The sequence below is a fragment of the Erythrolamprus reginae genome, chromosome 2, assembly GCF_031021105.1.
Source record: "Erythrolamprus reginae isolate rEryReg1 chromosome 2, rEryReg1.hap1, whole genome shotgun sequence".
Taxonomy (NCBI): domain Eukaryota; kingdom Metazoa; phylum Chordata; class Lepidosauria; order Squamata; family Dipsadidae; genus Erythrolamprus; species Erythrolamprus reginae.
The window spans coordinates 42,223,692-42,238,227 of record NC_091951.1 but is presented as its reverse complement, the minus strand read 5'-3'; the positions used below and the strand labels follow the sequence as shown (position 1 = coordinate 42,238,227).

Here is a 14,536-nt window from a genome sequence, read left to right as displayed (position 1 = left end):
CCTTTCCCATGGCAGTTAATGGCCACTGAGCTGAAGAAAGAGTACAAGAGCTGGGTATTACATTTCCATGTGGCTCAGCCTGGCATGGCCATCCATACAGAGCAAAGGGATGGGCTGTGGAGGTTAATCTTTCAGGAATATTGGAAGAACCAGTGCTCAACAAAATTTATTCCCGGTGAGGCATGTCTAAATTATTTTTTGGAGTACTGTATAAGTATAAGAATAGAATAGAATAGTATTAGCAGTTCTCTGTTAGCAAAAACTTCAGAAGAGAAGGATTTAGGGGTAGTGATTTCTGACAGTCTCAAAATGGGTGAACAGTGCAGTCAGGCGGTAGGGAAAGCAAGTAGGAGGCTTGGCTGCATAGCTAGAGGTATAACAAGCAGGAAGAGGGAGATTGTGATCCCGCTATATAGAGCGCTGGTGAGACCACATTTGGAATACTGTGTTCAGTTCTGGAGACCTCACCTGCAAAAAGATATTGACAAAATTGAACGGGCCCAAAGACGGGCTACAAGAATGGTGGAAGGTCTTAAGCATAAAACGTATCAGGAAAGACTTAATGAACTCAACCTGTATAGTCTGGAGGACAGAAGGGAAAGGGGGGACATGATCAAAACATATTATAATAATAATATAATAATAATGATAATGACAATAATAATAATAATGCCACCCCTCTCCGAAGACTTGGGGCGGCTCACAGTAACAATACAGTACAAATCTAGCAACTATAACCCACTATAATTAAAAATAGTCGATACTACAGATCTGTTAAAGGGTTAAATATGTTAAAGGGTTCAATAAGGTTCAGGAGGGAAGGGTTTTTAATAGGAAAGTGAACACAAGAACAAAGTGACACAATCTGAGGTTAGTTGGGGGAAAGATCAGAACCCACGTGAGAAAACATTATTTTACTGAAAGGGTAATAGATGCTTGGAACAAACTTCCATCAGACGAGGTTAGTAAATCCACAATAACTGAATTTAAACGTGCTTGGGATGAACATACAGTATATACATCCTAAGATAAAATACAGGAAATAGTATAAGGGCAGACTGGATGGACCATGAGGTCTTTTTCTACCATCAGTCTTCTATATTTCTAAGATTGGGAATAAAGATTTCATTAACTACATAAGCGTTCAAACTTTCCTTTCCTGCTTCTGGAATCTGACATAACAGGAAAAGTGGAAAAAAAGAAAGAAAGAAGTGGGGAAAAAGAAAGAATGAGGATTAGACCAGTTCTTTAGTCATAAAGCTTAAAGTTCAAGCTTAGTTTCCAAATGGAGGTTGTAGTCAGAACATTTCATGGAGAAAGAAATAAAGTAGCTGCGTCTCTTAACTCTGAAACCCCAAAAGCCAGTTAGACTCCACTCCGTTAGCTTCCATCTAAGCAATGCTTGCGGGAATCTGGCAGGAAACAAACATAAATATTTATCTTGCAGTGTGTCCAGCAAACCTGGAAAACAGGAAAATCAGGGAATTATCATGGAAATTGGCGGTTCGGGAAATATCCGGGAATTATCAGGGAATTCGTGAAAAAAATGGAATAAATCAGGGGGAAAACTATTAAAATGTCAGGGAAAAATCATGTTAAAAAAAATGGATCGCGCTGCCTGGCAGAGTGAAGCAAAAATGAGCATAACTGTGGCAACAACTTACCGATATTTCTCCACGGCTTAGCCGTTTGGTATGACATCATCTACAACGCCTTAACATAGAAACATAGAAGACTGACGGCAGAAAAAGACCTCATGGCCCATCTAGTCTGCCCTTATACTATTTCCTGTATTTTATCTTGCAATGGATATATGTTTATCCCAGGCATGTTTAAATTCAGTTACTGTGGATTTACCAACCACGTCTGCTGGAAGTTTGTTCCAAGGATCTACTACTCTTTCAGTGAAATAATATTTTCTCACGTTGCTTTTGATCTTTCCCCCAACTAACTTCAGGTTGTGTCCCCTTGTTCTTGTATTAACTTTCCTATTATAAACACTTCCCTCCTGGACCTTATTTAACCCTTTAACATATTTAAATGTTTCGATCATGTCCCCCCTTTTCCTTCTGTCCTCCAGACTATACAGATTGAGTTCATTAAGTCTTTCCTGATACGTTTTATGCTTAAGACCTTCCACCATTCTTGTAGCCCGTCTTTGGACCCGTTCAATTTTGTCAATATCTTTTTGTAGGTGAGGTCTCCAGAACTGAACACAGTATTCCAAATGTGGTCTCACCAGCACTCTATATAACTAGGTCTCATGTTATAAGGAAATGTCAGGGAAATATCAGGGAATTTCAAAATGCTTTCCCCCTGGACACCCTGAATTCTCAGCAATTGTCAACAAAGTCGGAAGGGAATATTGGCAATTTGATTGGATAAAAAGTCTGGTTAAACCAAACTGTGGATCAAGATGGACCTTCAGACAGTACAATCCTCTTAAAACTGTAGGAAACCTTTAATGCCAGACTCCATCTTGGTGGGCTACTACAGCATTTCCTAAGTCCTAAAACATACAAAAAATTAGTAGTTACAGTACTTTGATTCAAGGAAAAAAAGCCCCCACGATAATTGGGAAGTACCCTAATTGAGAATCATTATCAGAAGAGTTCGCAAGTTTTCATCACCTCGACTTACAATAATTCATTTAGTGACTGTTTAGAGTTACAACGCCACAAACAGAGCCTGGGTGGTGCAGTGGTTAAGAGTACAGTACTGCAAGCTACTTTTGCTGATCACCGGCTGCCAGCAGTTCAGCAGTTCGAATCTCAGTAGGCTCAAGGTTGACTCAGCCTTCCATCCTTCCAAGGTTGGTAAAATGAGGACCCAGATTGTTGGGGAGGCAATAGGCTGTCTCTCTGTAAAACCGCTTAGAGTAGGCCGTAAAGCACCGTGAAGCAGTATGTAAGTCTAAATGCTATTACTAATCATACTATAACCAGTCTTCACCCCTGTAACCGACACAGCATTCCAACAGTCATGTGATCAATATGTGGCTCCTTGACATGTGGCATGTCTCTACAGTGGTGGCCCCTAAGTGATCGTCAATATATGATCTTCCCAGCCGCCTTCAGTAAGCAAAGTCAATAGGGAAAGCCAGATCCGCTTAAAGACCACTTAACAATTGCAATAATTCACTTAACATCCCCGGCAAAAAAAAAAAGGTAAAATTGGGCATGACTCATTCACAACCGTCTTGTTTAACAACATAAATTCTGATCTCCGTTGTGGTTGTAAGCATAGTTCCCTCTAAGCTGAGCAGTGAGCAATCGCTCACTTAAAAATCATCATCAACTCAGAGTTTTCCAAACCTGCCCAGAAGCTGAGAGGGAAAGAGTGAGAGGGAAGGAGAGAGAGAGGAAGAGAGAGAAACAGATAGAAAAAAGAGAGGAAGGAAAAGAGAAAGAAAAAGAATGGGAGTAAGGAAGAGAGAAAGAAAATCAAAATCCAGTTTGAAACTAGCTCAACTATTTAAGTGGCATTTTGATATTGATAGAGTTGCCCTATTATGAGCTCACTGTTATAGACACACAGTACAGTATTTTATTTTGAAATTCTCTGAGGCAAAACAGGGTGGGTTTTTTATTTGTTTGTTTATTTGTTTGTTTGTTTGTTTATTATTTCTGTGCCACCCAGTCCCAAAGGGACTGGCGCTCAGACACTATACTTTTCTGCCCACCCCCCCAAAAAATTAGAGAGAACACTGGTTGTAAGTCAAGGTTTATCTGCATGTACATCTACTTTACATGGCTTAGGACCAGATTATGTAGGGGACCGCATCCTGGTGACCGGTTAGGTCCCACAGGGTTGGCCTTCTCAGGGTTCCTTCAGCCAAACAATGTCGGCTGGCGGGACCTCATGGGAGGGTCTTCTCTGTGGTGGCCCCGGCTCTGTGGAACCAACTTTCCCCTCAGATCCGCATGATTCCCATCCTCATGGCTTTCCGGAAGGCTATAAAAACATGGCTTTTCCAGCAGGCCTGGAGCCGGTGAATGGTTCCATCTTATCCCAGCCGTATGGATGAATGTTTATAGCTGAGTTATTGTTTTTTACTGTTGCTTTTATACTGTTGAATGGATGTATGTTTGTGAATCGTTTTATAATCGTTTTTAAAGTTTTATACTGCTGTTTTTATTGCTTAGATTCAGTGATGGGCTGCCAAATATTTAACTGCCACACTGTGGGCATGGCTTATTTTGTGGGTGTGGTAGGAGTGGCTTGCCGGCATGTGACCAGGTGGGAGTGGATTGACAATCATGTGACCGGGGGGTGGCTTACAGGTCATGTGACTGGGTGGGAGTGGCTTACTAAGATAAGTTTTCAAACAGGTGCTTGGACTCTTTTTCAGTCGATTAAGTCACATTATTTGAATTTGCCCACAAAAAGGACAAATGATAGACAGCATTATTTGTTGCAGGCCATTTTGTACTGAACCCACAAGGCTCAGTATGATAACAGATTAGGCAAGTAGCTTGATTTTCTTTAATTGCTATAAAAGTTCAGTTCTAGATGATGATTAAAACAATGAAAGCGTTTATGGGTAGAAACATACTATTTAATTATTTCCTATTTTAAAAGTAATTAAGGATCATACTAAGGCACTAGAGAAGGAAGGGCAATAAAAAACTATTAAATATTCAATAAATAGTGCATAAACTTACTATCCCCCCACCACCACTGCATTCCCCCCCCCCCATGGGGGCAGCAGATCATTACTGCTTATATTGCTGTTAGCCGCTCAGAGTTCATATGGAGATAGGTGGCATACAGTTTAAACAAATAAATAAAATAAAATAAACCTCTTTCTAAAATTGAACGGGTCCAAAGACGGGCTACAAAAAAGGGGGAAGGTCTTAAGCATCAAAATTATCAGGAAAGGCTTAATGAAGTCAATCTGTATAGTGTGGAGGACAGAAGGAAAAGGGGGGACATGATCGAAACATTTAAATATGTTAAAGGGTTAAATAAGGTCCGGGAGGGAAGTGTTTTTAATAGGAAAGTGAACACAAGAACAAGGGGACACAATCTGAGGTTAGTTGGGGGAAAGATCAGAAGCCACGTGAGAAAATATTATTTGACTGAAAGAGTAGTAGATGCTTGGAGCAAACTTCCAGCAGACGTGGTAGATAAATCCACAGTAACTGAATTTAAACATGCCTGGGATAAACACATATCCATCCTAAGATAAAATACAGGAAATAGTATAAGGGCAGAATAGATGGACCATGAGGTCTATTTCTGCCATCAATCTTCTACGTTTCTATGTTTCCTGTGGTGGGTTTGGAGCCATGCTGAGCCGTCGAAGTCCCGCCTTGATTTATGCAAGAGATTCTTTTTGGCTGACAGTCTCTTGTAGCAGTGGGAAAACATCTGGCTTTTGGGGCTGCTGTTTGGTTTGCGAGTGTGCCGAATAGGGAAATGGGGTAGGAGTGCTTTCGATCCATAAAGCCGGCCCTGTTGGGCTTCGCACACGGTCTAAAAGTCCCCAAAACTTTCTTTGCAGGAGATATGTCTCAACTGAGAAGCCCCATCGCCACAGCACCATCTGGAGGACCGGTGGGTCATTTACAAGCGAGGGACTCCCTGAACTCCGACCTTCATTACCTCAGAGAAGAACTCCAGGAGGAGAAGCAGATCGTACAGGGAAGCTTCGACGCACTTGTTCCCTTAAGAGAAAGCTCCCAGGCTGCGGAAGGGCCTCCATCTGAGGTGGGGGAAAGAAAGGATTCTTGCCCCAAATGTGGGAAGACTTTCTGTCACAAATCGGCACTCACCGCTCACCTCAGAATCCACACGGGAGAAAAACCGTATCAATGCCAGCAGTGCGGGAAATGCTTTAACCAGAGCTCGGCTCTCACGCAACACCAGCGGATCCACACCGGGGAGAAGCCCTACGCCTGCCTCAGTTGCGGCAAAAGGTTCAGCCAGAGCTCGGCCCTCACCCAACACCAGAGGATCCACACCGGAGAGAGGGCCTACACCTGCCTGGATTGCGGGAAGAGCTTTATCTACCAGTCCGCTCTGATTCGGCACCGGCGGATCCACACGGGAGAGAAGTGTTACATGTGTCCCGATTGCGGGAAAGGTTTCAACCAAAGCTCCAACCTTATTACGCACCGGAAAATCCACAAAGGCCTGGAAGGTTGGTGAAACAGCCTCCCTGAGAGCGTCGCCCTTCGGAAGGCAACTTCCGAAGGCCGACCGTTCCCGCTGGTTGGTTGTTCCAGTTGTGGAACCGGCTTGCCTTCAGATGTTGTGGGTTCATTGGATATGTTAAAGAAGGCAGTGGACAGGCATTTGTCTAAAATGGTAGAGGGCAGTGATGGCAAACCTATGGCACGGGTGCCACGGGTGGCACGCGGAGCCATATCTGCTGACACGTGAGGTGTTGCCCTAGCTCAGCTCCAACATGCATGTGTGTGCCGTCCAGCTGATTTTTGGCTCACGTAGAGGCTCTGGAGGGCATTTTTGACTTCCAGAGATCCTCCGGGAGGATGGGGGAGGGCGTTTTTACCCTCCCCCAGCTCCAAGGGAGCCATTGAGCCTAGGGAGGGTGAAACACGAGCCTATTGGGCCCACCAGAAGTTGGGAAAGAGGCCGTTTCCAGCCTACAGAGGGCCTCTGAGGGGCAGGGAAAACTGTTTTCGCCCTCCCCAGGCATTGAATTACAGGTGTGGACACTCAGGCATGCGCATAAGAATATAAGAACATAAGAAGAGCCCTGCTGAATCAGGCCAAAGCCCATCGAGTCCAGCATTCTGTGTCACTCAATGGCCCACCAATTGTCCACGGGGATCTGGAGCAGAAAGAGAAGGCAAAACCCTCCCTTTCCCCTGACCCCCGACAAATGGTACCCAAGGGAATCCTGCCTGCCTCAACCAACATAGAGGTGGTACTTGGACCGATACACTTGGCATCCATGAATCTGTCTAATCCTGCCTTGAAGCTATCCAGGCTGACAGCTGTCATGACCTCCTCTGGAAGTGAATTCCATAAACCAGCGCGATATCTCGTGCCCATGCTCTTTCAGCACCCGAGGAAGAAAAGGTTCGTCATCACTGGTATAGGGGCAGCGATGGGGAAGCTTTTTTGGTTCATGTGCCAAAAGAGTGTGCGTGCATGTGTTAGCACACGTGCAACACCCATTTCCTTCTTCCCCTGCGCATGCGCACAATTCCCTGCCATCTTCACGCATATACACACAGGCCTCATTGAAGCCTGGGACAGTGAAAAAACGGGCAAACCGAAATTTGGAAGGACAGACTTCCTGTTTGCCCTTTGTGCTGTTTTTCGCACTCTAGAGCCTTCAGGGAAGATTCCTGGAGCCCCAGAGGGCAAAAAACAGCATAATGGGCAAACCGGAAGTCCGTTTTACCAAACTTTCAGTTTGCACGTTGTGCAATTTTCTGCACACCCAGAGCTTCAGGAAGCTTCCCTGAACCCTCTGGAGTGCAAAAAACAGCATAATGGGCAAACCGGAAGTCCGTTTTACCAAACTTTCAGTTTGCCCTTTGGGTGGTTTTTTTTGCACTCTGGGGCTTCAAGGAAGCATCCAGAGGGCGAAACGGCCTTCCCCAAAGCCGAAAATCAGCTGGAGCTGACATAGGAAGACACCTCGCCTGCCCTCCGATGTAGCTTCACGTGCTACCTGTGGCATCCGTGCCATTGGATTCCCATCACCGGTATAGGGTCTCCTGCTTGAGCAGGGGCTTGGATTAGAAGACCTCCAAGATCCTTTCTAACTCCATTATTCTGTGATTCCTGTACAAGTAGCCCCTGATTTACAAAAGTTCATTTAGTGTCTGTTCAAATTTTCAACGGCACTGAAAAAAAGCGGCTGATGACCATTTATCACACTTTGCATCATCCCCATGGTCACATGATCAAAATTCAGATGGTCTGGCAACTGAGACATATTCATGACGGTTTGCAATCGCCGGAGGTCATGTGATCAGCTTCCGCGACCTTTCTGACAAGCAAAGTCAACGGGGAAGCCAGATCCAACCATGTTACTAACTTAACCAATGCAATGATTCGCATAACAAGATGTGGCAAGAAAGATCATAAAATGGGATGAAATTCACTTTTTTTAAAAAAAATTAAATATATTTTTATTAAATTTTATTACAACAAACAAAAAGAATACTTAAAGAAAAAGTGCCCAACACCAATAAAACCCCACCACCATTTAGGGGGTTAAATTATTTGCAATAAGTTTCATTTAACAAATTTTTCATTTAGCAAAATAAATGTTGGGCTCAGTTGTGGTTATAACTCAAGGACTACCTGTATTTTTCTATAGCAGTGGCCTTTTACCAAACCAGATGCCCCTCAGACAAATGCTTATTAAATTACTTGAATCACATCACTGGTTATGATTCCAAGCAATATACACTGCTCAAAAAAAATAAAGGGAACCCCCAAAGAACACATCCCAGATCTGAATGAATGAAATATTCTCATTGAATGCTTTGTTCTGTACAAAGTTGAATGTGCTGACAACATGTGAAATTTAGTGTCAATCAGTGTTGCTTCCTAAGTAGACCGTTTGATTTCCACAGAAGTTTGATTTACTTGGAATTATATTGTGTTGTTTAAGTGTTCCCTTTATTTTTTTTGAGCAGTATACATCAGATTCCAACAGAAAACAGAAATCACAAATAAGAAACCTTACAGAGTCAAAAAAAAATTTAAACCCTGTAACCAAAACAATAGAAATAAAATAGACTTCTTGGTTGTATGAAAGATTTTCAAGATACTTGCATCAATAGTGGATAATGAGCCGCCCCAAGTCCGCGGAGAGGGGCGGCATACAAATCTAAATAATAAATAAATAAATAAATAAATAATGTCTAAGGGCAGTGCAGCCCCCCCCCCAAAAAAACCAGCTGCCTTTCATGGCTAAGGTGAGACTAGAACTCATCATCTCCTACTTTCTAGGCCCGCAAAAAAAACTTATGGTGGCTTAAGTATAGTTTTTGCCAAATTGGATATTTACTGAATTCAGGGCAGCCATTGTTGAGCATTTGATGTAGGAGTTTGGTTTAGCATTATATGTATGAAGGCTTCATTTGGGAATGAGGTAAAATTTAAAAAAAAATAAAGTACAGTGGTACCTCATCTTACGAACGCCTCTTCTAACGAACTTTTCAAGATACGAACCCGGTGTTTAAGATTTTTTTGCCTCTTCTTCCGAACTATTTTCACCTTACGAACCCAAGCAGCTGCTGCTGGGATGAAGGGGTTTCTTTTTTTCCCTTTTTTGAAGAAAGAAAAGGGAGGGGCAGCTTGGAGGAGTAAAGATTTTGCATGCTTGCAAAGGCACTGAAACGGTGTCTTTTTAAGAAAGAAAAGGGAGGGGCAGCTTGGAGGAGTAAGGATTTTGCATGCTTGCAAAGGCACTGAAACGGTGTCTTTTTAAGAAAGAAAAGGGAGGGGCAGCTTGGAGGAGTAAAGATTTTGCATGCTTGCAAAGGCACTGAAACGGTGTCTTTTTAAGAAAGAAAAGGGAGGGGCAGCTTGGAGGAGTAAAGATTTTGCATGCTTGCAAAGGCACTGAAACGGTGTCTTTTGAAGAAAGAAAAGGGAGGGGCAGCTTGGAGGAGTAAAGATTTTGCATGCTTGCAAAGGCACTGAAACGGTATCTTTTGAAGAAAGAAAAGGGAGGGGCAGCTTGGAGGAGTAAAGATTTTGCATGCTTGCAAAGGCACTGAAACGGTGTCTTTTGAAGAAAGAAAAGGGAGGGGCAGCTTGGAGGAGTAAAGATTTTGCATGCTTGCAAAGGCACTGAAACGGTGTCTTTTGAAGAAAGAAAAGGGAGGGGCGCCCCCCTTGCCTTTCTTCCTTCCCACTCACCCTTTAGCCTAGCCTTGCTTCTTCCACCTGCCCCCTTTAGCTGCTCCTCCCTGCCCTCTGTTCGCCTCCCTTCTAAAGTTTGGGATTTTCCTGAAGGATTTGCATGCATTCTTTGCTTTTACATTGATTCCTATGGGAAACATTGTTTCATCTTACCAACTTTTCACCTTACGAACCTCCTCCTGGAACCAATTAAGTTCGTATGATGAGGTACCACTGTATTTCCTATCCCAGATCTTTCCTCCACTTCCAAAAGGGGTGTTTTGTGAGACTTCTTATATGAATCACCTCCGCTTTGTGGAATTAGCAATATCTGAGCATTGGAAGGAAATAATAATCTGCCCCCTTAGTGTCGTCTCTTCACGGATTCATACATTTGCATTTTTCACCTGTTTCTTGAGATTGAACCAGGGGATGTTTTCCAGTTTGTTTTGCTGCCGATTCGCTCAGGGACACGTTTTGTTCGTACGCACGCATGCGCAGTATTTTTTTAAAAAACTTCTGCGCATGCTCAGGAGCAAAAAACAAGATGGCGTCACCGAAAGAAGCAGTTCAGGGACATGGCAGACCTGGGTCGCTGCCGGTTTTAGCCACCCAGGCTGCCAAGTTACTAGCAGGGTGTCCATCAAACCTGGAAAACAGGGAAATCAGGGATTTATCAGGGAAATCAGCGGTTTGGGAAATATCAGGGAATTATCATGGAATTCGTGAAAAAAATGGAATAAATCGGGGGGGGGGAACCAAACTGTATTAAAATGTTTAAAAGTCAGGGGAAAATCATGTAAAAAACAAACAGATCACGCTGCCTGGCAGAGTCAAGCAAAAATGAGCATAACTGTGGCAACAACTTACCGATATTTCTCCACGGCTTAGCCGTTTGGTATGACGTCCTCTACGACCGCGCCTTAACTAGATCGCAAGTTACAAGGAAATATCAGGGAAACATCAGGGAATTTCACAATGCTTCCCCCCCTGGACACCCTGTACTACCGGTCCTACAGAACCGGTCCCAACTGGTAGGAACCCACCCCTGAACCAAACCCAGGCCTGCCTACGAAATGTGTTCTCTGTTGCTGAGAATGAGCTGCTGTTGTTGTATTTGCAGTTCTGCCTGACGTTATCCTTACTTGTTTTTTGTTGTGTTTTGTCTGTTTATCCTGAAGGTAGTAGAACAGCCTATGGGAAGGACAAAACGGGCCCTGAGCTTGGAAATCATGTGCAGTTAGAACTGCATAGCAACACTTATACGACGTTCCAGCAAGATTGTCCTCAGAGTCCTTCTTTGGCAAAATGCCTTTTGGACTGGAACATTTCCAAGAGAAACCCTCCGGATCAAGCCCAGGCAGAACCTGTGTCTAGCATGGGAAGTTTGAAGTCTCAGAAGGACGCTGTAGTGAGGAAAGCCGGCGTTCCCAGGGTCAAACGGACGCTAATCTGTCCCGTCTGCGGAAAGAACTTCAGATACAGCTCCCATCTGGTCAACCACCAGCGGATCCATACGGGAGAGAAACCCTATCACTGCGCGGACTGTGGGAAAAGTTTCATTCAGAACTCAGCGCTCAAAAGGCACCAGAGGAGTCATCGGGGCGACAGGCCCTATCGGTGTCCCGACTGCGGGAAAAGCTTCAGCCGGAACGCCCACTTGGCGAAACACCGAGGGGTTCACACCGGGTTGAAACCGTACGAATGCCTGGAGTGTGGGAAGAAATTTAGCGTGAAGATGAACCTGGTGATTCATCAGCGCATCCATACGGGAGAGAAACCCTACACGTGCTTGGAATGCGGGAAAAGCTTCAGCCAAAGGGCCCATTTCATTATCCACCGGAGAATTCACACGGGAGAGAAACCGTACGAGTGTCCTGACTGTGGACGAGCCTTTCGTGTGAGCTCACACTTGGTTACGCATCAGAAGACCCACATGGCAAAGACGTCTTTCATATGTCCTGACTGTGGGAAAAGTTTTCACGGGGGCAAACAGTTCGTCCAGCATAAGAAGTGTCACACCACTGGGGGAAACAGCCCCCTGCCAAATTCAGGAGTAACTATTAAGAGTGAACCCTGAATTTCCTTACTGGAAGTGAATTCCTGCTTCAGTCAGCCCTGAAGTCGAAGAGGAAGTTCAACGTGAATTTCTGATTCTATATACAGTATTAGGGAATCGGAGGAGGCAAAATATCTCCCAGCTGTCTCTTTTAATGGCCAGTTTTGAGCTTTTTCTCTGCATAGAGATGGATTCAAGGGAGCTGATTTCGGAGAGGAAATTTTCTCAACTTTTAAGCGGCTGGGGCAGAGTAACAGACATTTGCAATACTGGCTTGGGTGTGGGAAAGACCTGTTCTCAGCGACAGGATTTCATCACACAAACTATTCAGAAAATTGAGAATAGATGAAGTGGAGAAAAAAGCTTGTGTTTACTGTCCTTGAATCAGTGCTGGGATTCAATTTGTTTTGCTACCAGTTCTGTGGGCGTGGCTTGGAGGGCGTGGCTAGGTGGCCATGTTGGTGGGTAGGTGTGGCTAGGAGGTCATGTGGCTGGGTGGGTGTGGCTGGGTGATCATGTGACTGGGTGGGTGTGGCCAACTCAACATCACTAATGCTGAGGGCCATCTCACCCAACCTTTTCCCTCCTGGCCACTCTGTGTCACGTCGGGACTCAAAATATTTATAGTTCTGTAAAAATGTTGTTCGCCTTTTTTCGACTTTTATTATCTACATCTACTACCCTGTTTCCCCAATAGTAAGACACCCCCGATTGTAAGACGTATCGGGGGTTTCAGGGGGGTCGGCTAATATAAGCCGTACCCCGAAAGTAAGACATATGTCTTACTTTCGGGGAAACGCGGGGGGTATTGCCGCCTCACTCTCATCTAGCTGCGCGCCGCCTCCTGCCCACGTCCGCACCGTCCCCCTCTCCATACGTCACCGCGCCGTCCCCTGCACTTGTCACTGCCGCCTCTGCAAATTTACTCGGGCACGTCCCTACTCCAAAGAAACCTCCCCCCCCGCCCGTCACAGAAGGTAAAATGCATATACACTAAAAAAACACATTTTACACAGGTTTTTTAGTTGTCAGTGCCCCTTTAACAATATAAGACATACCCCGAAAGTAAGACATAGTGGGGCTTTTGGGGATAAAAAGAAAGTAAGACACTGTCTTACTTTCGGGGAAACACGGTAGATGTACTTTCATGGACCACTGAAAGGAGGAAATGGCTCACATGCTTTTCCCAAGAGTATGATAGGCAGGTCACAAAACAGGCTTTTGATGGGCCTGCATTTTCCAAAGAAGCAGAAGGCAAAACAAGAAGCAATAGATAGAAACTGAACAAAGAGGGAAGCAACCTAAAACTAAGGTCCCACAGAGTGGGACTTCACCAGGTCCCATCGACTAAACAATGTCGTTTGGCGGGTCCCAGGGGAAGAGCCTTCTCTGTGGCGGCCCCGACCCTCTGGAACCAGCTCCCCCCTGAGATTAGAACTGCCCCCACCCTCCTTGCCTTTCGTAAACTCCTTAAAACCCACCTCTGTCGTCAGACATGGGGGAACTGAGATAACTTCCCCAGGCCTATACTGTTTATGTATGGTATGTTGTGTGCATGTTTTTTAAATTATGGGTTTTTAGCTTTCTAATTATTGAATTTGTATTATATATTGTTTTCTGTTGCTGTTGTGAGCCACCCCGAGTTTGCGGAGAGGGGCGGCATACAAATTTAATAAATAAATAAATAAATATGAATGAATGAATAAATAAATGAGAAACTTCCTGACAGAACAATTAACTGGTAGAACTATTAAGTCATTAAATAAATAAATAAATAAATAAATAAATAAATAAATAAATAAATAAATAAATAAATAAGAATGAAGGAATGAATGAAGAAATGAAGAAATGAATGAATAAATAAATAAATGAGAAACTTCCTGACAGAACAATTAACTGGTAGAACTATTAAGTCATTAAATAAATAAATAAATAAATAAATAAATAAATAAATAAATAAATAAATAAGAATGAAGGAATGAATGAAGAAATGAAGAAATGAATGAATAAATAAATAAATAAATAAATGAATGAATAAGTAAATAAAGGAGAAACTTCCTGACAGAACAATTAACTGGTAGAACTATTAAGTCATTAAATAAATAAATAAATAAATAAATAAATAAATAAATAAATAAATAAATAAGAATGAAGGAATGAATGAAGAAATGAAGAAATGAATGAATAAATAAATAAATAAATAAATAAATAAATGAATAAGTAAATAAAGGAGAAACTTCCTGACAGAACAATTAACTGGTAGAACTATTAAGTCATTAAATAAATAAATAAATAAATAAATAAATAAATAAATAAATAAATAAATAAATAAGAATGAAGGAATGAATGAAGAAATGAAGAAATGAATGAATGAATAAATAAATAAATAAATAAATAAATGAATAAGTAAATAAAGGAGAAACTTCCTGACAGAACAATTAACTGGTAGAACTATTTAGTCTCCAGATGATCTGGATGCTCGATCGCTGGAAGTTTTTAAGAAAAGACTGGACAGCCATTTCTCTGAAATGGTATAGGGTCCTCCCCCAAAGTCCCTTCTAAATAACAACAACAATAACAACAACAACAAAGTTGGAAGGGACCATGGAGGTCTTCTAGTCCAACCCCCTGCTTAGG

The 14,536-nt window shown here is 43.0% G+C and overlaps 1 protein-coding gene across 6 annotated transcripts in view; it reads left to right on the top strand.

The window, feature by feature from the left end:
- Positions 1-14,536, top strand: part of LOC139160247 (zinc finger protein 420-like) — a 71,930-nt gene that overhangs the window by 25,933 nt on the left and 31,461 nt on the right. For 5 of the 6 annotated variants that reach the window (XM_070737926.1, XM_070737930.1, XM_070737925.1 and 2 more), the window contains exons 6-7: positions 5,507-6,145; positions 11,022-12,335. In XM_070737926.1, the coding sequence (XP_070594027.1) occupies positions 5,507-6,145; positions 11,022-11,920 (1,538 nt within the window). In that variant the 3' untranslated portion in view covers positions 11,921-12,335. Of the gene's footprint in view, positions 1-5,506; positions 6,146-11,021; positions 12,336-14,536 lie in introns of those variants that run through there. The other variant, XM_070737931.1, reaches the window with a different exon arrangement.